At 38.8% G+C, this 25838-nt stretch overlaps 1 protein-coding gene across 2 annotated transcripts in view; it reads right to left on the bottom strand.

The window, feature by feature from the left end:
• Nucleotides 1–25838, bottom strand: part of MTMR10 (myotubularin related protein 10) — a 54431-nt gene that overhangs the window by 10434 nt on the left and 18159 nt on the right. For both annotated transcript variants that reach the window (XM_017649798.3, XM_017649800.3), the window contains 10 exons: nucleotides 23898–24034; nucleotides 22268–22340; nucleotides 21645–21787; nucleotides 14948–15038; nucleotides 8575–8728; nucleotides 6536–6623; nucleotides 6364–6452; nucleotides 3988–4118; nucleotides 2692–2761; nucleotides 2026–2096 (listed from right to left, as the gene is read on the bottom strand). In XM_017649798.3, the coding sequence (XP_017505287.1) occupies nucleotides 2026–2096; nucleotides 2692–2761; nucleotides 3988–4118; nucleotides 6364–6452; nucleotides 6536–6623; nucleotides 8575–8728; nucleotides 14948–15038; nucleotides 21645–21787; nucleotides 22268–22340; nucleotides 23898–24034 (1047 nt within the window). The remainder of the gene's footprint in view (nucleotides 1–2025; nucleotides 2097–2691; nucleotides 2762–3987; nucleotides 4119–6363; nucleotides 6453–6535; nucleotides 6624–8574; nucleotides 8729–14947; nucleotides 15039–21644; nucleotides 21788–22267; nucleotides 22341–23897; nucleotides 24035–25838) is intronic.

The raw sequence follows: 25838 nt of genomic DNA, 5'->3' as shown, positions 1-25838 counted from the left end.
TTTGACAAAGGTGTGAAGGCAATACAAGAGAGAAAGAATAGTCTTTTAAATGAGCAGTGAAGGGATGATTCAATAAACACATGCAAGAAAGGATGAATTTAGACCTTTACATCAAAACATACACAAAAATTCATTCAAAATGGATCAGGACCCAAAATGGATCACAGTTTGACCTTAAACTAGGCAAGCAGTTCTTAACTATGAAACCAAAACATGACTCATAAGAGAAAAAAATAGATCAATTGGGCTTCATCAAAATTTTAAAATTTGTTTCAAAAGCCAACAAGAAAGGGAAAAGACAAGTCACAAATAAAAAATATTTGCAAACTGTATAAAGATATAAAGAACTTGTATCTAGAATATGGTAAGAATTGTTAGAACTGAATAAGACAAACAACCTAACTGAAGAATGGGCAAAAGACTAATATTCTACCAAAGAGAATACATTAAGGGTCAATAAGCACATGAAACGCATTAGGTAAAACGCAAATGAAACTACAATGAACTTCCATGTCACACCTACTAGACTCACTTAGATCTTAAAGACAGTGAGTGCTGGCTAGGAGGCCTGGAAGGAATGCTCAGACGTTGCCGAGGGGCAGGGAAAGGGAAATCTGGGACAGTCACTTGAGAACACAGTTTGGCAGTCTCTTGCAAAGCTGACCATACATTTACCATGTAACTAACCAATTCCACTTCTAAGTATTTATCCAAAAGAAATAAAAACGTATGTCCCCACAAAGACTTTTATGTGGATGTTCATAGCAGTGTAATTCATAGTAACCAAAAATGGAAAGAAGCCTAAATGTCTGTTAACAGGTAAATGGATAAATAAAACGTGGCATGTACAAGGGAACACTACTCAGAAAAAAAACGAACTGCTGCGATGTGCTACATGAATAAACCTTAAGATCATGTATGTTAAATGAAAGAAGCCAGAGGCAAGAGACCACATACTGTATGATTCCACTTATATTAGACATCCAGGAAAAGGAAATCTAGAGAAACAAAGCAGATGAATGGTTGTCTGGGAATCTTTTTGGGGTGATGACAAATGTCTAAAACTGGACTCTGTGTATTTATTAAAAATTACTGAATTGTACCTTTAGAACAAAGTGAATTTTATAATGCATAATCTATACCTCAAAAAACTGTTGAAAAAACACATTCTAAAGGCTCAGTATGTCTTCTGAGGCCATTTATATTACAACAAATACATGAAGAAATGTGCTAAGCAGGATTCTGCAATAGGATGAGAACACCTACTGGTTGAGAGAGGAGAGATTACTTATGACTAGGCTCTAAGTGCACATAGCATACACTGATTGCATCAGTTTAGGACTACTTGAAATAGTTACTATTCTTTTTTCCCCTCTAAGGGTTTTTAATATCTTTACTTTGTGGAAAGCTAAATTTGACAGTTGGTAAAAATACTCTGTAAGCTTCAGAAGCATAGCATATTCACAAACTATGCAACGTGAATATGTAGCAAAATCAGGTAATTAGTTCATCTGCAAGTTTAGAAATTCTATTAGCTTAAAGTTATTTAATATACAATTATCCTTTGCCTAACTGGAAGATTTTTATATTGCAGTTTATTCTCAGCAAATATTAGACAAAATTCACCTTTTTGGCTGTTAAATTCAGTCTCTTGATACCAAACTCTTCCTTTCGAGTCACAATCTAGCATGAGCCAGAGGCATTTAAACTAAAATTTGTATGAATTTGAAAGATATCAAGATTATAGAGAGAAAGGAATCTCTGTCAAGATTCCTACTCTTATGAATCCAAAGAAGGCTGTGACCCACCCTTCCCATAATATAAGGAGATTTAATAGAGAAGAAAATTGGGTTCCTTTCTGTTCTTCTTTTGCAGTCTTTGTGTCACTGTTTCATTCTACTGAAGTGTGAGTCTGTTTGGTGGTACTGTGGTAAGTAAGAGATGGCTAAGATTAACGCAATTTACTTGAATAAGGTCAGTCATCAAGCTGGCTGACATGGTGACCAGTGTTCAGTAAGGAATTACCTTGTAGGACTACAGAGAGATGCTTGCTTTCTAGCATGTACACAAGTTCTGCTGAATGTTTGAGGAATTCCCTGAAAAAAGAAAGGAAAAACACTGTTAAAAATGAAATTTCCATTAGAAATGTTTTTTTAAAGTACTTGAAATCACATAAATCTAATCTTTCACTATTTGTATCCTCAATAACATTTGTAAATTTCTTCAATATTCGTATAATTCTGCAAAAGAGTACACTTTGATCTTTTTATCAGGGAAATTCATTAACTTTTTGCAAAAAAGAAGGTGTTGATTGACATGACATTCTTGAATCACAAAACTATAGAGATGGAGAAAAGATCAGCGGCTGCCAGGGCACAGGATGGGATGGGGGTGGAGTAACTCTAGTGAGGCAGCATGACGGGGCCTTGCGGTGATGGGGCCACTCCACGTGATAAACTGCACAGAACCACACACACGAGAGCATGACCTGATGAAATCTGAATAAAACCTACAGATTACACCACTGTCAATTTCCTGGTTTTGAAAATATATTTTAGTGAAGACATTAGCACTGGGGAAAGCTGGCTGAGGAGTACACATGGCTCCCTGTACTATCTTTGCTCTTCCTGTGAGTCTATAATTATTTCAAAATACAAAGTATAAGAAAAAAAGGAAAGTGGTTGTACAAACCTTACATATTCTAACCATCGAGTATTTTCCAATGAAGATAACCATTTCTCTTCAGTTTCTTCAAAAGGCTCTGTAATAAATATGATAGTTATATTGTGTGTGTGTGTGTGTGTGCACACACAAGCATTTTTAAGTTTTTTAGGTTTAATTTAACATGATCACTATCAGTTAAATAATACATCACAGTTTTTAACATTTAGAAGTTGGCTTTAAGGAAATGTTATGCATTTTTCTTTAATGATACAAACATTTAGAAGACATGCTGCAACTCTAAAAACAAAACAGCACTCCCCTGGCCCTCCATCTCCTTCTCTCTGGCTCTTCCAGGGAAATCCTGGAGAGTCTGACCTCCTGGGCCTCCTAAGCACTAGACTCTGGCCTTCCCTGGTCAGCCCATGCCTTGATTCCAGCCCTCCCTCCTCACAGGTCCCTTCCTGCAAGCCTTGCCCCTGCTTCTCTTCCCTGCCCCTACTGCCTCCAGTGCATGGTTTATGTGCCCCTAGGGGCTGACCACGGGAGGAATGAGGGCACCGCCTGGCAGGGCTGGCACGTGTCCTGGCCTGTTACAAGGTGCCTCTCACCTCACAAATGCCAATACAGTAACATTCCACGTACTGGACGGCTCATAACCATTCTTGTCACCATGTCTCTCTAACGTGCTCTCCTCCCCAGCTCTCCTTCCAGGCAAGTGCCAACTCATCTTTCCAGACTTGCTGCAACAGCTGCCCCTCCTGACTCCTGATGGCTGGGGCTCTCTATGTGCATACTTCAAGGGGGACCCATTTTATGTCAAATAAGTTTTTTCATGTGAATCATCCCTCCAGGGCACATCGAAAGCACCTGAGAAGCATCTGCTCAGATACATTAGAACTCTGAGGCCCACAGATTACACCACCACTCTTTTTGAAATCCATGTCAAGTCACATATCTCAAAATAGATCTGTATGTGTCAAAATCTTAGTGAGTTTGTCTGTAGGGTAGCACAGTATTCTACTTAGCAGAGTTTTATAAAACTATCCTACCATACCTTTACCTTTCATTATTTCAAAGTGATTTAATTGGTTTGCTCTTTCCTCCAAAACAAAAAGCAGTTTAAATTTCATTTTCCAAGAGCTTCTGACATTCTCCTACAATAATAATTTGTAAAAATATTTCAGTGGGCTTCTACTTAAATATATTTATTTCTATATTTTTAAGGAATATTACTTTTCCTGACATGCCTCATACAATGCTATATCCCCCACTCATTACAAATATATATATATATATATATATATCAAATAAAAATGAAATTACCATTAACACATAGTTGCTTCAATTTTACAAAAGCCACCTGTATTTCTTGGATATTAGGCAAGGTCTTATCCAAATCTGATTTGTAAACATCACTTCTTTGTGGATGACTTTTAGTTATTGCATTACAAATCCTAATAAAGACAAAATCCTTCAGTCACTACTCATTCACTTATGCAACACATATTTTTTTAACATCTATTGTAAGCTAAGGCACTACTCTCAGAGCTGGGAACACTGACATGAACAAGACAGGCCAGGTCCCTGCCTGCATGGGGTTCACACTCTCGGTGGAGGTGGTGTCGAGGAGGAAACAGCAGGCTGTGGGGATGTAACCCAGTAGGTGCAGGTGAGTTCAGGTCACGTGCCTGTGAGGAGGGTCCTGAAGCTGAAACCCCAATGCCGAGGAGCCACGTGAAGGTCTGGGGAAGGTGTTGAGGCAGAGGGAGAGCTAAGGCAAAGGTTCCTGTGGTAGAACACAAGCTTGGCTGCGGAACAACCCAGCCGAGAGGTGAGTGGGGCCACGGTGACATGTCTGAAGGAAAACGGGGAGCTGAGGTTGTACGACAAAGGGAACCTGTCCTAATTATGACGAATAGGACAGGTGAAAAAAGCAAAAGGAATTAAAAGACTTCTCAGCTTAATTTAAAAAAAATTGGAACTGCCACTGGTTATAACGTTTTATAATGACCTCTCACCCTATACTGCTGCCATTTTCCCTTTAACAGCAACATGGCTAATGGAGCCCTTACTCAACAGATGTGTCAGTGAGAACACGGCCTGGAGCATGACAGAGCATGGCCCTGAGCGAAGTAGGCTCCCTCCTTTCTGGGAAACTGAGGGTCACTTGACAGTTATATGCTTCGGCAAATGTAGCTTTCTTGGTTTTTCTTAGGTAGGCACTGTGGAGTAAACCTAAGATCTGGCTGTACTGGTAACAGACTGACAGACAATTTCTGAGGCTCTGAGCCTGCTTTCTAAGATCTGTTCCTTTGATCCTCATTTATTTAAGAAGCATTGAATACATATTTAATATTGCAAGTATTTTCTGGGTGCTGAGTATACAATACTGTGCAAAACATTGTTCCTTCACCACAAGGAGCTTACGGTCTACTAAGAAAGGCAGTAATCAAACTATTATAACACACATACACAATTAAAAACCAAAATAACTGTTATGAAAAAAAATTAGAGAGCTATAGAGGAATAACTGGAAGCCTGATCTAACTTGGGAGGTGAGGGAAGGCGGACCTTGAGCAAGTACTGTCTGGATGAGATACACAGGGTGAGGGAGAGCCAGGCAGGCAGGGTGGAGTGGGCAGGGTCTGCACGAGGAAGGGAGCCCGAAGGGAGCAGCACAGGCCTGGAGCCCAGGAGGGCACAGCGTGGTACAGGAGACACTGAGGGAAGAGGTGAGGGCAGCCTGCAGCACACCAGCAGGGGTGGAGCTGGGCTGGAGGCAGACGGGTTTGTGAGACTTCTGTACAGTGAACTGATGGAATGTGATGATGGATTGGATGTGGGAAGGAAAGTGAAAGGGAAGGCATCAAGGATGACTCCCAGGGTCCTGAGAGGGGGCTAGGAGAGGGCGTGGTGCCCATATGCTTGCATTTGGTTTTGGACACATGAGTTTAAAGAGCTTTTGAGACCTCCATGCAGAAGATGTCAAATTAGACCGGAGATGCAAATTTGATGGCCATTGATGCCACAGTCACAGGTGAACTTCTTTAGGGAAGGAATGCATACTGGGAAGAGGGAATGGCCTGGGACAGAGTCTAGGTCATGTCTGGTGAAAGGAGGACAGGCCTGCAGAGGGCAGAGGGAGCCAGCAAGGAAGAGGAGCGTCACAGAGGTGGAGAGGAGCAGAAGCCTCAGGCCCAGAGGGTTTTAAGGAGAGCCTGACCAGGAGTGATGCCATCGCTCTGAGGAGGCCTGAGAAGTGCCTAAGACGTACTGGTGGGGAGGTTACTGGCAACTTCAGCAGATGATGCCGAACTTGTTTATGGTGGGCTAATTAAAACTACCATTTGAGCTTTTGTGACTCTGTAGGCCTAAGACACACTGAATCATAAGAAAAGGCTCATTTATCCTGAATTAGCTGACCTGGGAATTATTGCACTTTGAAAGCACATTAAAGGCAACATTACAGCAAGATGTCAACAATATAAAATTCTCAAGAGTCTTATAAGCCAAAGAATTAAGTCATATTTAATATAACTAAAGCGTTAATTTTAAAAATTGTAATTACTGTACAGAATATGTGGTGCTAATTAAAAAGACTATGCTATTTTCCAACGATTTTCAATTAGTTGGGAGTTCACTGGACTTATTTACGGTAACTAAAAATGTCCAAAGTAACAGCGACCACTTCTTGATTACCTTTGGTCTATCTTCCTCTGCTGCAGAGGGTCTTTTATAAGGGCCATTCGCACAAGAGCACTGCCTTTAGAATGGCTCCAGCACCAGAGCTAGGAGAGAAGCAGAGCCTTTATGTAAGTGGGTAGAAAAAAACGGACATCAGTATTAATGAAATCCAACAGACATCACTTACTGGCATCCTTCTTCCAACAAAAGAATGGGAAAAGATCTTCAGATCTTGGTCTGCTAAAGAACTTGGCACTACAAAGTATTCTGGAAGGCTGGAGAGGAAAAGACAAATTGTAACGTAAGAGTCCTGAGCTTTAAGTGTGCTCTGGAGACCCCTTCCATCATTCAACATGTTTATCCCCATTCAATGTGCACCCTACTGAGTAGCCACGCAGGCACCATGGAATACACTGACGATCCTAGACATCTCTGTCTAAAACATACCACCTCTCTCAGCATGTAGAATGTGGAAAATTCTACAGAACAAACAAGTGACCTAGTTCTGTCAACAAATAATGGTAGGTAAAAAAAATGGGAAGAGACTCCTTTGATGAAAAGGTGTAAGAGACGGATCAGGCAAGCTCAGCGTGCTCCTGATCTGAACAAACCAACTGTGAAGACACAAATGCAATTTGTGGTCAGTTATCAAAAAATTTATAAGAAAACAGGGATAAAGTCCAAAAGAGATCTCTGAAATATTTTCCAGAATGAGTGTTAATCAAACACGCATGCAGTTTCTGAAAAACATACCCACCTTTGTTCTCCTGACAGGCTGTATAGTTAAGGCACACAAAGCAAAACCGAACCAAACCCACAAATCCTCAAAAAGCTTAGCTTCCTTATCTCCCCTGTATTCTTTCCCATCCCCAAAAGACAGGTAGGTAGACTTAAGGACACTGATGAGACAGTAATGACTAGTGGGCATGCTGACTGCACCTTAAGACAATAACATCTTAATCCTTCTTTGTCTCTTCTTTCCTCCACATGGCTGGGCAGGTGAATAGAGGCAGGCATGGCCAGGCCCCATCATGTGCTTCTCAACACAAGGCATACCAAAGCTTGCTGGCCAGGAAGTTTAAATTCAAGGAGAGGCAGAAGCCCCAAGCTGCACACTGTGAAGCACCTTCCCCTGAGTGGTGCTCCTGAAGTTCCTGATCATTACGGATCAGCCAGCAGGAACAGATGGTGTTTGGTTCTAATACACTACTTGTCTGCAACAACTAATGAGGACTTTAATGATCTTAACCTCAAAAGATCCTTGAGTACTAAATGGTATTAAACATATTTTAAAAACAATTTCATGGTCACTTATTATAAGAGTCTAGGGAACCAGCTCATAATTCAGAAAACTGGTTAAGTAAAGGAAAAAGGTAGACTCTTTTGTGTTTTTGTATGAACTGTATTTCAAAGTACTAAAGAGCAGACAAAAGTCTGATAAAAAGCATAAATAATGACAGAATTAGAATATGACCAACAGCTACTGAAATAATGAATTTCCGCAATGCTTCTCACGGCTAACTCCTACAGAAAACCATCTTCGGCAGCTACACCTATTGTATGAAAGGGGACTTTGTGCTGGGCGGGTCACGCTGACTGCTGCTGGGCCCACTGGTCAGTCAGCACCACAAAGGCGCTGACATTCCATGGGATGCAAGAGGAGGTACACAATGCCGAAACCCAGGAACCTGAATCTAATTGATAATTTAAGCCTCCAGAGCTAACTAACATTTTATAGGAAATACAGGACGCAGAGGAACACAATGAAGGACACCAGAGGGATAAAACCAGCAATATACAGAATGTGGAAAATTCTACAGAACAAACAGTGACCTGGTTCTGTCAACAAATGATAGGCAAAAAAAAAAAAAAATGGGAGGAGCCTTCTTTGATGAAAAGGTGTAAGAGACGGATCAGGCAAGCTCAGTGTGTTCCTTACCTGAACAAACCAACTATAAAAGACCCTTACAAGACACAAATGCAAATAAACATCGACTATATTTTGATGATAGTTTAACTGTTAATTTCTTTCAATGGATACTGATGTTGTGGTTATGTTTAAAAAAAAAAGGCCCTTATTTTAATATAAAATACTCCTTAAAGCATTATTAACAGCAAATGCTCCATTAACCATGACCTGAAAGTTGGCAATGACGGCAGAGTTTGATCATTATTCATCAGAAGTCACTCTCGGCTTATAAATACCATTGTTAAAATTGGACTTACCAAGTGGATATCATGTAACCCTCGTTAATACAACAAACTCTCCATCCAGAAGCACCTGTCCTCTTGATTTCTCTGTCCCAGTCTGAATACGTTTCAAAGAGTGGCGTTCTTTGAGCGCTGCCACCTCCCGGGGGGATCCCGTTAACTGCACTGGCTACAAGAAGAAGCAGTCTGATCAGTGCTGCTCAGTCACCTTTCACCCAGCATTCCTGGTCCTCGCTCGGCGCTTCCTGGCACACACCTCCTCTGATGGGGCATCTCCTCCCTGCTCGTCTTTCCAGTCTCTCCGAGCTCTGCTTACTCCCCCCTCTCTCGGAACCCACCGTCTTGTCCCCCTCCAGCTCCTTCCAGCTCCCTCAGCACCTTCGATTCTGCTGCTTCCCACCTACTGGCTCTACCTTCTCTGCTCTCAAACACCAACAGGTCAACGTGAGTCTGACGAGGCTTTCATGGGGATACGTGGGTCCACTAGGTGCTTTACTATACATTTTCCCTCCTTCCTTTTACTGACCATCTTCCCAAATGATGAATGCCTACTGCTCACACTTCCATTTATTTCCTCCCTGACTTTCAGTTGTCTTCTCTCCCTACACTGTTGTATGGAAACCATTCACAAGCCTCCCTCAGTTCCCTGCCCTGCACTACGGGGTAAGTTCAAGTCACTGTTCATTTTCTCCACACACTTTACTGGAAAAATGACTACATCCAACAACCATGTGTGTTCTCAAGCCGTCCAAATCTTTCATCTTCTTAATACTGACTTCTCAACCCTTTTCCATGGCTCATTATAAAATTCTTGGTCTCCTAAATCTACTCAATTTTCCTTTGATAAGCTCACAAAGGTTCCTTGTACTCCACCAGAGTGCCAGTCCCACATGGAGATTTCAGCAGAGAGGGCCCAGACTGGCATTTCCTTAGCAAGGAGCCTTCTTTAATCTAACAGGGGAGTTATTTTCTGGGTACACTGCAAATGCTATCCTCGGGTAGCATGCCCACAGCCTCAGGAGGGCCTGCAGAGAAAATGCAGGTGCCTCCTCAGTCAGCCTGATCTACTTTGGTAATCTGGTGTGCCAGATGGCATGATCTTCCCTGGCCCAGTGCTCCACTGCTGCAGGCTGCAACTGTGGCAAGTCCCCCAACTGACATGCCTGACACTCAAACCAACCCGCAGCTTTTCACAGGACATTTTCTGAAAAACATGCTTTCATGATGCTATACCTTTGCCCTAAATTTCAACCATACTCATAGCAAGTAAATCAAGCAAACTTAAAGGGCTTCTCTTAAAAAGCCCTCACATAACTGACTTGACCTTTATTTCCTATTATTCCTTAACTCCTATTCTCTCCTGTAGCTGTGAAAACCCCATCATCATCCATGAGCATGCCACATCCATGCATACTGTTATTAACATCTGGTGCAAGACAGGTATTTTATGAGAACCTACCATGTGCTGTGGCCTGAAAATCAAAGAATGAGTCAGATTTTCCATCTTGAAAACACTAACAAGATAGTTTGAGGGTTGGCTCAGTGTGACAGAGCACTAGCACAATGAGAGTGCACAGGAGGAAGCTCCTCACTCTCACTGGTCACAAAGGCTGGGGAAGGGGAGGCCTCACTACCACATCCCAACTGTCCTAAGGAATGAGCCAAAGGTTGCCAGGTGGCTGGTGAAAAGGAGGTAGGTATGCTAAGCAGAGTAGAACATAGAAACATGGAATAATTGCATAACATCAAGAAATTAAATATAGTTGGAGCATTAGAAATGCAAGGCATGGGGGGAAGAGAGGCTGGAAAATTTAGGCAGCGTCTAGACTTGTGATCTGTGCTACCCCAAACAGTAACCACCAGCCACGTGTTCTATTTAAATTTACACTGAAATTAAAATTAAATATTTACTTTTTCAGTTGCACCAGCCACATTTTGAGTGCTCAATAGTCACATGTGGCTAGCAGCTCCTATATGGGACAACAGAGATGAGAACATCTCCATTAGTGGACAGTGTTATACTCTATAGATTATAAGACCCTTGTCTTATGTGCCATGCTAGGGATTTTGAATTTTTATCTTTTAAGTGATATCAGAATTACCCAAAGATTCTGATTTTAGCAGAGCTTTTTAAAAATTAAAATGCTCACTCTAACCACATATCCTGGGCATGCTGCTCCTCCTCAGCACCTTCTGTGGAGCAGCCACCACCAGAAGGTGTGCCAGGGTCTGTGGGAGTTGTAATCTCTCCAGAACACAGAACCTTCATGGAATCCCCAGGCAATTCCCACTTAAAACAGTGTTCCAGAGCAGTGAAAACCACAGAAAGCTATTCAACATTAGAAAATCCAAGTAATTCATAATATGACCAAATTAAAGGAGAGAAAACCCACATGATCGCTTTTGAGGAAAAAAATTTGGTAGAGTTCAACACCTGCTCATGACTAAAAAAACAGAAAAAAGAAACCAGCAAATTAGCAATAAAAGGGAAGTTCCTTAACTTGGTAAAGGGCATTTATCAGAAACACACAGGAAACATCATCCTCATTAAAACCAGCAACAGAAACGATGCCTGCTGTCACCATCACTATTCAACACTGTACCAGAGGTCCTGGCCACACAATGAGACAACCACCACCAAATCACAAGTATAAAGAATAAATACAAAAATTTTAAAGAGCTATGTAAATAGTATGGCAGAATGCCACCTGCTGAGAGTCTAGAACTGAATGCTTTCTAGTGTTTTGCAGTTACAGACTTCATAAGCCAGGCTGAGAAAATGCTGTTGTTTATGAGATTGTTTCCCTGGCTAAATTTAATCTCAAGATGTAACTAAGAATTGACAAATTTTCTGAACATCAAGTGAGAACATCTATAGAATCCTGTTTGGTATTTAATAGGTTTTGCTTGTTCAAAACTTGTTTATTTCTCAACAACCAGGTCTAGGCCTTTTATATGATCTGCGTCTTCTTCCGTGAGCACTTATTATGGAATGTGTAGCAGATACTCCATCTGGCATTCGAGATTCCAGATACCTTCCAGAAAGTCTCAAAGCCTGTACCTCTGGCCTGCTCTACCAGTGGATTACTAATAGGGGGTGCAGCCAGTCATCTTAGGAAGATCTGGCTCCCCTGACAGTTACCTGGCTGAGGTATGAGGGCAAAGGTCCTCAGGCAACTGAAAATGAAACTAGCTACTAAGTGCTCCTGACCTTGGCTACCTTCTGTGACACAGTTCAGTGCACTGCAATTATCTTAGACAGCTTCCACTCAATTAGCCCCATCTGCACTTAGAACGACCTCAAGCAACAGCAAAGACAATGAAAGTGGTCAGCAAGTGAGAAGAAAATTATCACTCTGATATTGCAGAAAACAGAAGTCTCAAAGAAGGCAAAAACAGAACTGTGATCACTAAGAAGTCCAATGGAAGTAACAAAGTGGCTGTAATGGGGAAATCTCTACGGGACTGGGGCAGATGGCGCATGGCGGAGCTTCTAAAAGCTGCTCCAGGGATGCTGATGCAGGAGACTGGTTCAGAACCACTGGTATTCAAGAGACAGGAGAATCAATCACATCGCTTTATAGCTATACTGAGAATCTTAGACAACTGACAGGCAACAAACTTAAAAAATTCCTACACTGTTTCAAATGGATTGTGCATTCTGTAGGTGGTTTTCAAATAAGCATTTACAAGGAAAATCTAATACCAAGACCTGTGTTAATAAAAAAGGTAAAATTATAAAATAAAATAAACTCCACTGAAAATGCACATTTTCTGCTGTGGCTCTATATTACGACTTGAGGTTCCATCACAGTGTTTACCAGCTGGATGTCTGTCACCCAGCAGAGCTGTGAACACTGAGGCTGCAGGTAATTTCATGCAGTTTTCAATTTAGTCCAGAAGCAGAATGTGACATCTTACCAATTTTATAACAAAGATGAATCTGTACTTTTTGGACATTATTTGCTCAATAATAACCTGACTGATGAAAATAAAGTCCTGTGGTTTCTTTCAAGTCAAAAAGAGAAAAACTAGCACTGCTTTGCCTGTTTGTGCCACGTCTGCCTGGGGAGGTGTGTGTAGAGCTGCCTAGGGGTGTTCTATGACTTCCTGAACCTTAGGAACCACAAGAAGTACTTGGATGACTGCTGAACTTTCCAGAGATGGTTTTTTTATTGAGTGATGCCGAATATGAAAGAAAACCTCAGAATGCCTAAGGCCATCTAAAAGATTTTTTTCAGAGGTAATTTCTGGGACATCCTCCAACTTCAGGTCTTATTTGTGGAAACAGCTTTGTCACCTAACTGCCTGCAAAAAGGACTTCTTTAATCCAGCCATGAATCAAAGTGTCATCCAGAAGTGCAGGAGTGGATTCTTGGGCATCTTTCACTCACAAATTAATGAATTCTGACTGCAGTGTGTGGAAATTTCAGGCTTCTTTTGATCTTAAAGATGTAGTTTATGCTTCTGCAACAGCATGGAAAGATATTAAAGAATATTACCCTATGAAGAATCTTAACAAAACTCGGCTAAGTGTTATGTTTATGAAGTACTTGTCAAAGGAGGAGTTTGAAGGATGTAATATAAAAAGTATTCCTGAATATTTTAAGTATTAATTCCCAAATTTTATCAATAAACTATATGTAAGAAGATGCAGAGATCTGACTGATGTTAAATAAGAAAATCTAATAGTAGTAGTGCTGTAGATTGAATAAACTATTTAAAGTATTAATAACCTAGAGATGCCCACAAGGAATGAATGAAGAAAACTGTGAAAAGCAACTGAGGCAGGCACTGGGTCACTGAAACAGCATAATGAAATTTATTGTATTTGCTGAGCTCATATAATTACATTACTGCAGAAGTCATGGATTTGATCTCTATACTGGACTGAATCACTGCTATCAGAAAAAAAGGTAGCATTAAGAATTGATCTGTATCATAAATTTAAGCAGGAATCAAAGACTCTCTCCTACAACTCTTAAACCTCTTGAAACTTTAATTCCAGCTACTTTCTTGCAACTTTGGGTGAGGATCTTTCTGAATTGAAAATAACACTGGCGATCATGGTCTACAGCTTGAGAATGATTCAAAGGAATATTTGCCTAATAGGGCAGGACCTACACTACTTTATTTTTAGACAAGAAGTACACTTTCTTTATATTAAGAAATAAACTTAAAAAATTAATTGTATTGCTCAAGCCTAAGTTACAACTAGTTACACTTTGGTAAGATAAATTAAGTTACAAATACTTTGTCATCCGATTTCTATAAATTTAGTGCCATGAGATCAAAGTTATTCATTCTGCAAAGCATAACCTTCACATATCATCTCTATGGTGTTTACAATTATCTTTTAGAGTAGTGAAAATGTGCTTATACCAAATATATCAGCCGATACTACGTATTGTTCCTACATCTGAATATACAGTGATACTGGAATATACTTTTATTATACAGATTATTTAAATTATTACCATATGTTTTGCGGTAACAAAATGTAACGAACCAGTACAATCAATAATTTGTAAGATCCCCATCCAGACCATGCTGGGTAAATGGATCTTTCATTATAAATATGTAATTTACTTTCTTCCCTAAAGAGTGGGAAAATACACACCTCAGTAGGAAAGTTGCTGTGTGGTCACATATACGAAAAAGATCTATTTATGAAACATGATCTGTTTTCCCTCTATCTTTTTATAAAAATCGCTGATTAAATTACATTTGAATATAAACAAATGTACAGGATTGCACAGTCATCTGGAATTTTGTAGTGATATCACTGCTGACACAGATATGTGGAAGAACTATTTTACTTTAATAAAAACTGACTAGAATATACTTGTCCTTTGGGCAAATGCTCCTCTTCCTTTCATCGGTCTTACTCAGAAATACAAAGCCAAAATTTTGACAATCTTAATGTAAGTCCACTAATAAATTTAACCACATTAGCTTTTGAATAAAACCCTACCTTTCCAGAAAAGATCATGCATTTCAAATATCTTTTATTTGGTATTTTCTTAAAGACAAGTTATCTTAAAAGAGAAGATTACTTTAATTCAAGCTACGAATTACAGGGGGTATGAGGGGGGTTGTATATCTTCCTTCATTATAAAATACAAGACAGGGACTGTAGGTAAATATTTGACATGATTTTTGTAAGCCCGTGTTTACAGCTGTTTATTTAGGTTCCTCCTGGTTACTTTTTAAAGAAATAATCTGACAAATATTGTCTCTTTTGGTATATAGTGCTTACTTCTCTAACAATTATGAAGCTAATAATTTTACATTCATTAAACTCATGTACTTGGAGGCTTCTGATAAACATAAGAATAAAATTTAACAATGTAAAGTTAGTCACAATATTTAATATTTTCATATTTACCTGAATTGTGGTATTTTTTCCCAACATATTCAAATGCAAAGAGTAGCTGGAGGTCTGTTGGCTGGGAATAATGAGCTATTGCAAGGCATACCTAGGAAAAATTCTACATTTAGAATTTGATTTTAACACACTTAGTTAAATGTACAATAAGGCCTTGATTACTGGGAGCGCCCCTCTTGGGGCAGTGATTATAATTATTTACATGTTTTTCTCTTGACCTAGAATGAGATGAAGCTCCTTAAGGCCAGGTATCTCATTCATTGCTATGCCCCCAAGACACTGTTTAATCTTACTGGGTACAATATATATTCAGTAAGTGTTTGCTGAGATGAATTTTAACAGAAAGTAATTTTCTTCAAATAAATGAAACTTGAAAACTAAAGAAGCATCTCCAAAAGGCAGTGACATTTCCACTCCTACAAAAAAGAAAAACAAGTTTCATTTTTGGTGGACTATGATTTGATACCAGCATATGGGAAGCTTAATATAGGTATGAAATTTTAATGTTCATACCTCATGGTTTAAAAATCTGAACTTAACAGGAAAGCTACAATCACAAAAAAAAATGAAAATTAGCAAGAAATCCAAAAGTACATGGGTGGCTCAAAGAGAGATATCAAAAGAGCTGCTTTTAAGTAAAATGGTTTAAGACTATGCCTGTGGTGGAAAGGTGTTGTCTTTTGAATCAAACAGGTCAGGGCTTGAATCCTAGCTCTGCTAAGCACTTGCCATGTAACCTGTACAAAGTCAATTAATCTCTCTGAGCCTAAGTTTGCACATCTGTAAGTGAAGATAATACCTATGGCTGTTGTAAAGGTTAATAATCTTAATGCATGTCTGGCATATGGAGGAGCTCTGCACATGGAATATGGTTGTTGTTATTCTTAACTGCTGCGGGCTAGAAGGAAGGATGGATGGTACCCTATGTTTACAAAGCCCTGGACTAGACTATGGGCAAAACACTCTTAAATGAGCAAAGAAGAAAGAAGTTTAAGACATACGCAAGGAAAGAACAGTGGAAGATCTTACTTAAAAAGATGAAATATCATCCAGGAGGAAAAGCAGTAAGCCAGAATGATACACTTTTGACGGTGAGCAAGCAAGAAAAGTTTAGTCAGTCATTAGTCCATGTCAGATTAGTGGCGTTTGGGATGCGTTCATGTAATTCTATTAACCAGTAAGTGTGTGTCAGCTTCTTGTTTAAAATGTATTTTTAAAGTCTGCTACAGAATAAATGCTTCCTGTTTTACTAAATTACAACACACAACTAAGAGGACAGAGTTTATCATTAGTTCTAGTTTTGGCCACCACTACCACCAACAAAGGCTTTTTGATGCTTATGTGGTATCTCCATTTCCTCAATGCCCGCAAGAAAGCTTTCCAGGAATGCCCCACTTATAAGACTTAGGAGATAGTTATATACACTCCCATTTCTAATCTATTCAACAGTCTTCCTTGAAGCACTTCATCTCGCAGCAAAACTACTGAAAACCATACCTTGAAAAAGTCCCCATCACTTCCTATTCCTTTGGGCACTGTATTTTATTTATAAGCTTTGGTACACTTTTCTCAAGATTATTTTTCCTTTTTGTCCCATTTCTTTGCACTACCATAGCCACATTCTTAGCTATATTCACCTTATGGCATCTTCATGGGCTTCTCTACATTCTAAAAAAAATCAACACTTAAGAATTTTCTTCTGAAGATGAAATTTTGCCCAAGAACTCTGCTCTCTGGATAATTTGCTATGTTTCCCTGATAACTGCATAACAAACTAAATCTTCTGATTCTTGATTCTTCACAAAATGGGCCTTCCTCTACCAGACGTCTCTTACCTTCCCAATACTCTCTCAGTCTCTGGTTAGAGAAAAACATGTTTTAGTCCCAGTCACCTCCTACATCACACTCTGCTTGGAAAAAGCTTTTGCCACTTTTCAGCCAACCGTGCTTCCTCTGAAACTCATCTCTGTTCAACGTGAATCTCTACAAAAGCCTTCCTAGACCAAGCCAGTTTCTCATTATGAATTGCAGAAACCCTTCTGTTCTCTCCAAATAACAGTTCCAGCATGTGTCTCTTCAGTTAACTGTGCTCATGGAGCTGTAGTTTCAAGGTAGTCACATAATAGTTACGTGTGTCTAAAAAGTAGGACATACAGGTTCTTTGTTTTACTTCCACCATTAAGTTTAATTCCTCAAGCATAGTCACTACATCTCTCATTCATTCAACAAATACTTACTGAGCACCCATCATGTACTAAGCTGTGGGGATGCAGCAGTGAACAAAACAGACACAAATCCCTGTTCTCATTAAACTTACATTCTAGTGGGGAGGACAAACACTAAACAAGATAAACAAGGAAAAAAACTACAGTAAGTAAGACAATATAAGCGCTAAAGGAGAAGACAAGTCCAGCAGGGGAGGGGATATCCAGTGTTAACAGTGAGGGAAGAAGGGAGGAGGTTAATAATTTAAAGGAGACCAGGAGGGACCTCTCTATGCAGACCCGAGGGAAGAGCTGAGGACCCTGCCTTTCTGCTGGCTCTTCAGTAGCTTTCTGAAGGTGCTGAATAGCAGCAGCACTACTAGTTGACAAAATTAGTTACTAACATAGTAAGGAAAATGCTCCAAGCCAGTAACAGTAGGCATCACTTTCTCTAAGACATTTAGAAAGCAGCTATAGGCCTTGTTTCCACAAAAGAAATTCACAGAGCATTGATTACGGAATAAGTTTTTTAAGGACACAAAGCTAAAAAAACAAAGCTTATCTGATAGGCAAAACTCAACATAGCCCATTTCAAAAATACCTTAAAAATAGCATAACATCACATTTATAAGGGTTAGAAAACAAATGATTATGTCTAATAATCTACATTTAAAGAGAACTATAAAAGACATTGTATAGCTGAAATGGAATCAGTTTAATCACTGGCACTATGCTTGATTTTGGGGAGAAGGGAGATACAACTTGAACTAAAGTTGTTACTGAGGAACATAATTATAAGCATGTATAACTTATTTTCATATAACCTAAGTAAAGGGTATCTCTGAACACACAGCTTGTGTTATCTGGATTATATTCATGCTGCTGTTAGAGGACATTTTGAGATGAGAAAGCAAGCCAGGAGTCCTCTTCCCTGAGCGTCTTCATACACACTATTTAAAAAGACTATGTCCACATTCTAGCATCAACCACTAAGAGTTTGAAAGACCTAAAATAGTAGGTCTTGTTTTCATGTAAAATTATTCTAATTATATAATATATCATCTAAGTATTAAAAACTTCTTAGGAAAATGCTACATCTTTAAAAAATGCCTCTGGAATTGTTCATTTGCCCTGGCTATGATAGGAAATGAAGAAAATCCTGGTACTAATGACATTAAATTATGTAAACATTTTTACTGGAGGGAAAAAAGTAAACCACCTTTGAAGTGATTTTTGGATCAAAACTGACATTCCCGTCTGGGTAAGAGCCAGAGGCACCCACAGTGGTGGTCTGTCTTCTAAGACCAGGGGGCACAGCACTGGATGGAGAAGCTCAACCTCATCAAGTTCTGGCGCACTGCAAACAGGTATCCTGTATTTCTGTGGTCTGAAAGCCACCAAGGAGTAAGGCTCAGATGCAACACAAAAATGACAGGGAAGGCTAACTTTAAATAGAAGAGATGAATTCTCACTTCTAGAAAATGTGCCTGGACAAGTGGTGCACAACCAACTCTATTTTGTGAATAAAGTGTAGACAAAAGGCATATATTTCACTTAATCATCTTTACATATTCAGTTGACCCTTGAACAACATGGGTCTGAACTGTGTAGGTCTGCTTACATGTAAATTTTTTTCAACAAACATACTGGAAAATTTTTTGTGGAGATTTGTGACAATTTGAAAAAACATTTTCTTTTCCCTAGTTTACTTTATTGTAAGAATACAGTATATAACACATATACAAAATATGTGACCAACTGTTCATATTACTGGTTAAGGCTTCTGTTAAACAGTAGGTTATTAGTTAAATTTTTGGAGAGTCAAAAGTTATGTGAATTTTCTACTGTAGACAGGGTGGAACCCTAACTCCCCTGTTGTTCAAGGGTCAATATATATATATATATATATATATTATAAGTGATAAAATCCTTTAAAGCATCTTTTCCTCCCTTCAGTTTCAAGCACAGGTTCTTCAAAAGGAAATGGTGGCTCAAAGTTGCCTTACGGTTATATATCCAATTCTGCATTATTAAATTCCTTCTTTAACTAGACCTTTCCCAAACATCCTTATTTACTCCTGACAGCCCAAGGATAATGATGATGAATGCTAACGAATGCAGTGGCACAAAATCATCTAAAATTGTCATAACACAATTTAGGCAATACCAACTAGACTACCAGAAGGCTTTAGAGCAGTATCAACAAAATGTGAACAAAAATTTAGCATTTTGAGATTTCGTATTTCAAACAGAAATATAAATGCTTTAAGTATTCCAGAGTTAATCACTGGTTTACCCCAACAAAGAACTCTGACCATGAATCTGGTCATTTTAAAACAGCTTATAAATCAAAGCATTTTCAGAGAAAACAGCACTCAAAGTGTCCAAGACATAAAATCAAGCTGTAACTTCCCAACTATTACCTAATTTTAGATAAAAATTTTCACCTGAAATAAGAGAATATGCTACAATTTTTGTTTTTAACTCATGAAGCCACTAAGCTTTAGCAGCTAAGCATGACTTAACCCTCTGTGTTTGAAAACATAGATCAGGGGAAAAAATTATATTACTATTGCCTCTATTTTTTCCCTTGCATCCTCCCTTATCCTGCCAATTACTGTAAAAAAGACAAAAAGCAGTATTTATTTTGGGCCTGAGGTAAACATTTTTTATATTTTAAGAGAGTGGAGAAAGTATTTTTGCCAGAAACTTGGTCTTGGGAAAGGGCATAAAGGTTGAACTAGTAGGCTTTTTTGTATGGACAGTTCAATGAGGTCCCATTCATCACTTACCAGCACAATAGACATCCTGAATTTCCAGAGCACTTTTTACCTGTTTAATTCATTTGGCAACTGATCATTTAGGTGAAAACATCTTTTATGCCACTACTTTGCACTGCTATTTAATTTTCATTTGTTTTTGCTTTATCTCCTCAACTAAACTTAGTACACTACCTCACACATCAAAAATGACCAACAAGTATTCTAGAGAAGAACTAAGACAAATAACTGTGATTTCCAATTATTGAAATAGTGTCATCTAAAAAATACAGTAGTGAGTGGGGAGAGGTAAATTTTCTGAGAGAATACTGAGCCACTTCATCAATTTCTTACTAAAAAATAATCATGTCCTAACTCAATCTTGTAAATTCTATGATGTCCCTATTCTTGAAATGCTATGCATGCTGAAACTAAGGTTTCATAAACTGATTCTTGGTACTTTGATCAATTAAACTACAATTATACATTTAAGTTCAAGAAAAATCACTTGGCTAAAATATTTTAATACAGTCTACCACCAAATTAATTCGGTGAGATTGTATTAAAGTCTTCAATGTAGAGTAGGCATCTCAAATTAGTAAAATGCCAGTCACAAACTGCAGAAATAAACAACTGAAAGGGGCCCTAAAAGTTATCTTTTAGCAGGTGAACTGCTTAAAATGCATCATGCCAAAAGAAGGCAACACAGACTACTTGAGAACGGTAAGCCTCAGAGCCCACCATCACTGTGCTGGGTAATCTAGTCCCAGTGGTCATGCATTTTCAGACATTCATCTTATACTTGCCTTTCTGGAAGAAACTACCGATTCTAGTTCTAAAAATAAATCTACCACCTCCTCACCAAAGTACATGAAGACCTGCCTTGAGATCTTTTTAACGGCCTCATTTTGATATCATTAGAAAATGTATTGCACTAAGTCTCCTAACCATGAAAAACAAATGCACCCATTTTTTGGTGGTACAAAAGCTGCCTCATTTCTGAGAGAAAGCAACTTCCCATTTCATCAAGATGCTCTTACTCTATTCTCAGTGTATGGGAACAGGCTTTCCTGGAAATTCTGTTATTATTCTTTGCATCTGCTGTGCCATAGACTGGAACAGGGCAACATTAGGTCTACCAGCTTTACTCTTCTTCCAAAGGCAAAATGTGGAATCAAAGAAGTAGGGATTCCTGCCCTTGAATCTTACTCTACAAGTAGACAATAAACATTCCCCAGAAGGCAAGGAAGTAACATGCCAGTTAAAAAATCCCTAGCTTTTAGCTGCTCCTGTGGAATATCACTCAAATTAACTCACTAAGATTTCTTTAAACACTAATAATTACTATGCCCCTCCCATAACTACACATTTACCTAACCCTTATGTAACCTAAGTCTAGCTTTTAGTTCATTAATAAAGTTCTGAGGACTTTCTGAAGTTTTAGCCGAGAAAGAAACCAGCTAATTAATAGTCTTAATCTAAAAGATAGATTAATTTCCCATGATAGTTTTTAATATTTTAGAAGCTGATAAAAAAATCATATAGAATACTTTAAAGCAGCTATTAACTAGTCTAAGGAAAAGTTCTATTAACATTCTTGGCTTATATTTTACTTAAGGAAAGATATGATGACTTCCCCTAGAAGAAATGTGAGCAATTGAGAAATGAGAACTTCCATACATATTGGTAAATACAGTGCAAAACCCAGAACTTGATAAAGCTGAACAGTATTACCTTTTTGGCACTTTCAGGACCTGATTCATCAAAGCGAAATCTGACAATTCTGAAATCTTTACAGTAAATAATTAACTCTGTTGGATTAAATTTCAGTTTCTGGTTGGGGCCTAGGACTTTCTGCTTCCTCTTGTGGTCATTTACTAAAAAAGGAAAAAATAAAATGTGTAAAAATTATTTATTACTCACTCTTTAGTATACTTTGATAAATTCTTACTGGAAATAACTGGAAGGTCACCCACCACTTGAACCATACTTTGGGGGATCAGTTTTAACTTTCCTTTTGAGAATATTTTAAGTAATTATCTGCACAAAACCACCACAATCTAGACAACGACTAAAATTTTAATTAGAAAGAGGACAGTTACTTAGAAAATATAAAAAGCTATAAATATTCTGTACCTCCATTTAAAAATAATTTGACTTTTCTCTTTGACTAATGTTCCTGGGACTCAAAAAAAGGATGGAAAGTAGGGTAAAAAAGAGGAAAGAAAGCAAAGAAAAGGAAAAAGTAAACCTATAGAAATAAAATCCCAACTCAAGTATCAGAGAAGTGAGACTCCACAAGCAATACTTCCTGAGAAGAATCAGCTTTTGGGGACTGCGTAAAGAATACTACATACCTGTGACAATTTGCTCAATACATGTTAAAGCAACATCATGTTCACCAAGAAGGAGGTTTCTGTAATGGAATTTCTGAAATAAAAAATTATGTTCATGTTAAGTCTTTCCCAACAATCTAACAATGGTAGTAAGAGTTTTACTTTCAGACAAGTGACAAGAAATTGAGAAGATTATCTCTAAAGGAACAAAGTTTTTGCATGTGCACCTTCTCATGATGTAGTGCTTTAGAACACACTTCAGTAGTAAAGCAAGAGGAGAAAGAAATACATGCTGTGTTCATGTTCTCTCCACTTTTTAACATGAAATTAGGTTAAATTGTACACTATGATACCATTAAAACAGCCAAGATATGTAATATAGCCAATCATTTTACAGACAACAATTTGCATTATCTAGCTCTGGTTAATCTGTCATTAAAACAATAAAGAAACAAGGGTGCTTAAGTCATCAGATTTTAATGGGTAAAATCATGGCTTGATTTCACAAAGGAGACTTTAGAACAGAAAGGCTACTGGAAATCAAAATCTTTAGGCAAACTACAGCTTTTTTTAAAACTTGTTAAACACTTTATAGCCATTTTCAAACTAAGAACATAGTTGGCACTATTGACTTGCTGTCAGTAGGGCATTGGTTCATTTTTTCTAATAGTGGTAATACATCTAAGGTATTTCAGGTGGATACATCTCATATACATTGACATCTGGGGCCAGAAATCAAAATGAAGCTAAAAACAGGGAAAAACCCATGTCTACAGTCAAATAAGCTAGTATTCTATACAGACAGATCTCTTTAAAAACCTTAAATTTAGTCTATATACCTATAAAATTGCAATAGACACATAAATATACTATAAATATTCTGGTAAATTAATAAATGACTATATGAAATATACTCATCCATAGTTAAACATTTCAGTCAAAAGTTTATAATCAATATGCAAATATTTAATTAAAGAACAATTACTACTATAAGTAAAAATCTAGGGGGTAAAAGTGTATGACACTTTCAAATCAAGAGAGAAAATAAGAGCTAAGGAAAAAGTCCAGGATTTTAAGTTAATCAAATGAGCACCTGAAGTTTTTAAAAAAACAAAATTGCATGAGACTATTGTTTTCTAGTAAGAATATATAAAACAGCAAGACGGTTATTAAAGAAAAACTTCATTAATGTTTTTCTTCACTTTGTACTATAAATTTGAAATTTCAAACAAAAATTTGACTTTTCTGGCAAAGAACTAATTAATTAAAATAGTATAAAATGGGCATTTATAAGATTTGCTAAATTAAATTTTTCTCTTTATGACTAATAAAAAAGGATATCTTCATTTTTGGAAGTAGGTTAAACATTTGGGAAGAAAAGCAGTAACAACTCCCTTATTGAACAGGATTAAGCAATGGTCACAGAGGATAAACAGAGCAAGGTGACTTCAAACCATCTTATTATTACTACTCCTCCGCAAGTCCCAGCAATCTCCTTCAACTTTCAGTATTAATATAATACATTCCCAACATCATATTAATCACTTAATAATTTTATTATAATTTTCCCCTATCTGTGTTTTATGTAATAGTATGTACCACTCAGTGTCAAATCCTTGATAAAAGTAAACAGCATAGAAATGAAACACACCTGTAATGGCATTGGGTCATCCGTAATAAAGGAAATTTTGAAGTTACTGCATATCAGCTTTCCCCACAAATCGTACTGACTTGTGTCCGTTGCAATGCATTTTCTCACAAAATTGACTTCATTTACAACAATTTCTCCTTTAAAAAGAAAAATCATGTGTGAACTACAACAGTACCATAAAATGTCAATAGTTCCTGTGTGATCTAAAAGGGCTATTTCATGATAATAACAGTACAAAGGCCCACTGAAGACTTACCAGGTGCCTGGAACTCCACGTGTTTTCTTGCTCACAACAGTAACAGTAACCACAGAGATGCTTAATCAGAGGCTGCATTCCATTATAATATGCTCCACGGCCTCCCATTATTTATTTATTGAAAGGTATTCTGGAGAAGAAGTAAACAACACCCTCTCCTTCAGAGTATTACTTGATGGAATATTTCTGTTTTATTAACACTGATTTGATTTCCCAAACCAATGTCTTTGATTCCTTTTCTAAAGGATAAGAAACAGCGTGCAGCTTGAACCTCAGAGCTAATAATGCCATCTATTATTGGTAAATATGTTTCATGATGGCTATGTAGGAATACCCTGAACTTTACTTCTTCCTGGGGACACACTGAGCCTACAGCTACATATGGAACAATTTCCTCTTAAGAAAACCTAAAGGCTGGAGGAGTGGTGGCTACATATCAGACAAATGAGAAGAAAACCACAGAGGCAGGTAGGAGAGGCTGGGACATAATCTTGCCATAAACCCCACCCCTGGAATGGAGTCCCAACACTGGGAGGGAACACAGACCCTGGGGAGGTGGCGGGGGCAGGTCCTTCCTAAGGTGAGAAGGATTCAAACCCCACATCAGGTACACCAACTTTTAAGACTTGCCCTTGAGAAACAAGCCTCTAAAACCAGTGAGGTCCATCCCAAGAAACCACTCCTAAAGGATTTGTCCTCAGACTCACCCACCCAAGAGCCCAAGTTAGAAGCAGCTGATCCCAGACCTAGAATGAAGGAGGCTCACCTGCTCATATTAAAGCAACAGCCTGAGGGGCAGGCAGCTAATTTCACATGCACATTTAGGAGCCTGCTAGAACACTCTCTGGGGACAGAGACTGGGGGTGCTAGCTTTGTGCTCTCCTTTTGCTGTGCTCCAGAGCCCCAGTATCTCCCAGAAGGGAGCTTTTATATCCAACGGGTGCCCTGAATTTTGCAGCTGCCACCTAGGAGATGCCTTTATCACCTGGCTCATGGAGGCTCCCATTCCCAGTTCCATGGGACTATAATAACAGCTGTCAATCAGAAAAGAGTTTGTACCATCCAACGCCCCAATTGTGACTGCTGCCAAGGGACACCTCTACGTTGGCCGGCTCTGGTAGTCATGGGGATTACAATTCTGGGTCCCCAGGACTGTAACCAATGGAGAAAGTGTTCATAAACAGCCACTGTCCCCAGGGCACAGCCAGAGGCAACAGACCCAGAAGCTGGGTCTTTCTCTGAAGGAGGCCTACCAGCTATCATCAGGATGGCCTTGTGAGGGGCAGGCTTCTAATCACACAGGTACCTAGGGGCTGACCGTAATCCTTTCCAGAGATCTTGGAGGGCAGGCACTATCTTCCTGTTCACCCTCTGCTGCACTCAAGAGCACCAGTTTCTCCTGGAAGGGAGTTTTACAAGCCTCTGACGCCCTTTTTACATCTGGATCCCTAGTTTTTGCAGCTACTGCCTAGGGCACACCCCTTGATCACCTGGCTCTGGTGGCTGAGGGACTGGCACTGCTAGGTCCCACGTGGTTACTGGAGAGATGGTTCTACCACCCCCAGGGCAGTGCATAGACAGCAGTCTGAGGCACAGTCCCATCTTTCTGTGAAGGAGGCCTCTCTGTTTGTCCTGGAGCTTCATCCTGAGGGGTAGGCTGCAGGTCTGGTGCACATGCAGTGGCA

This window comes from Manis javanica, chromosome 18, assembly GCF_040802235.1.
Source record: "Manis javanica isolate MJ-LG chromosome 18, MJ_LKY, whole genome shotgun sequence".
In the NCBI taxonomy this organism is placed as follows: domain Eukaryota; kingdom Metazoa; phylum Chordata; class Mammalia; order Pholidota; family Manidae; genus Manis; species Manis javanica.
Note: the sequence above shows the minus strand (reverse complement) of the source record. Positions and strands in the feature narration are given on the sequence as shown.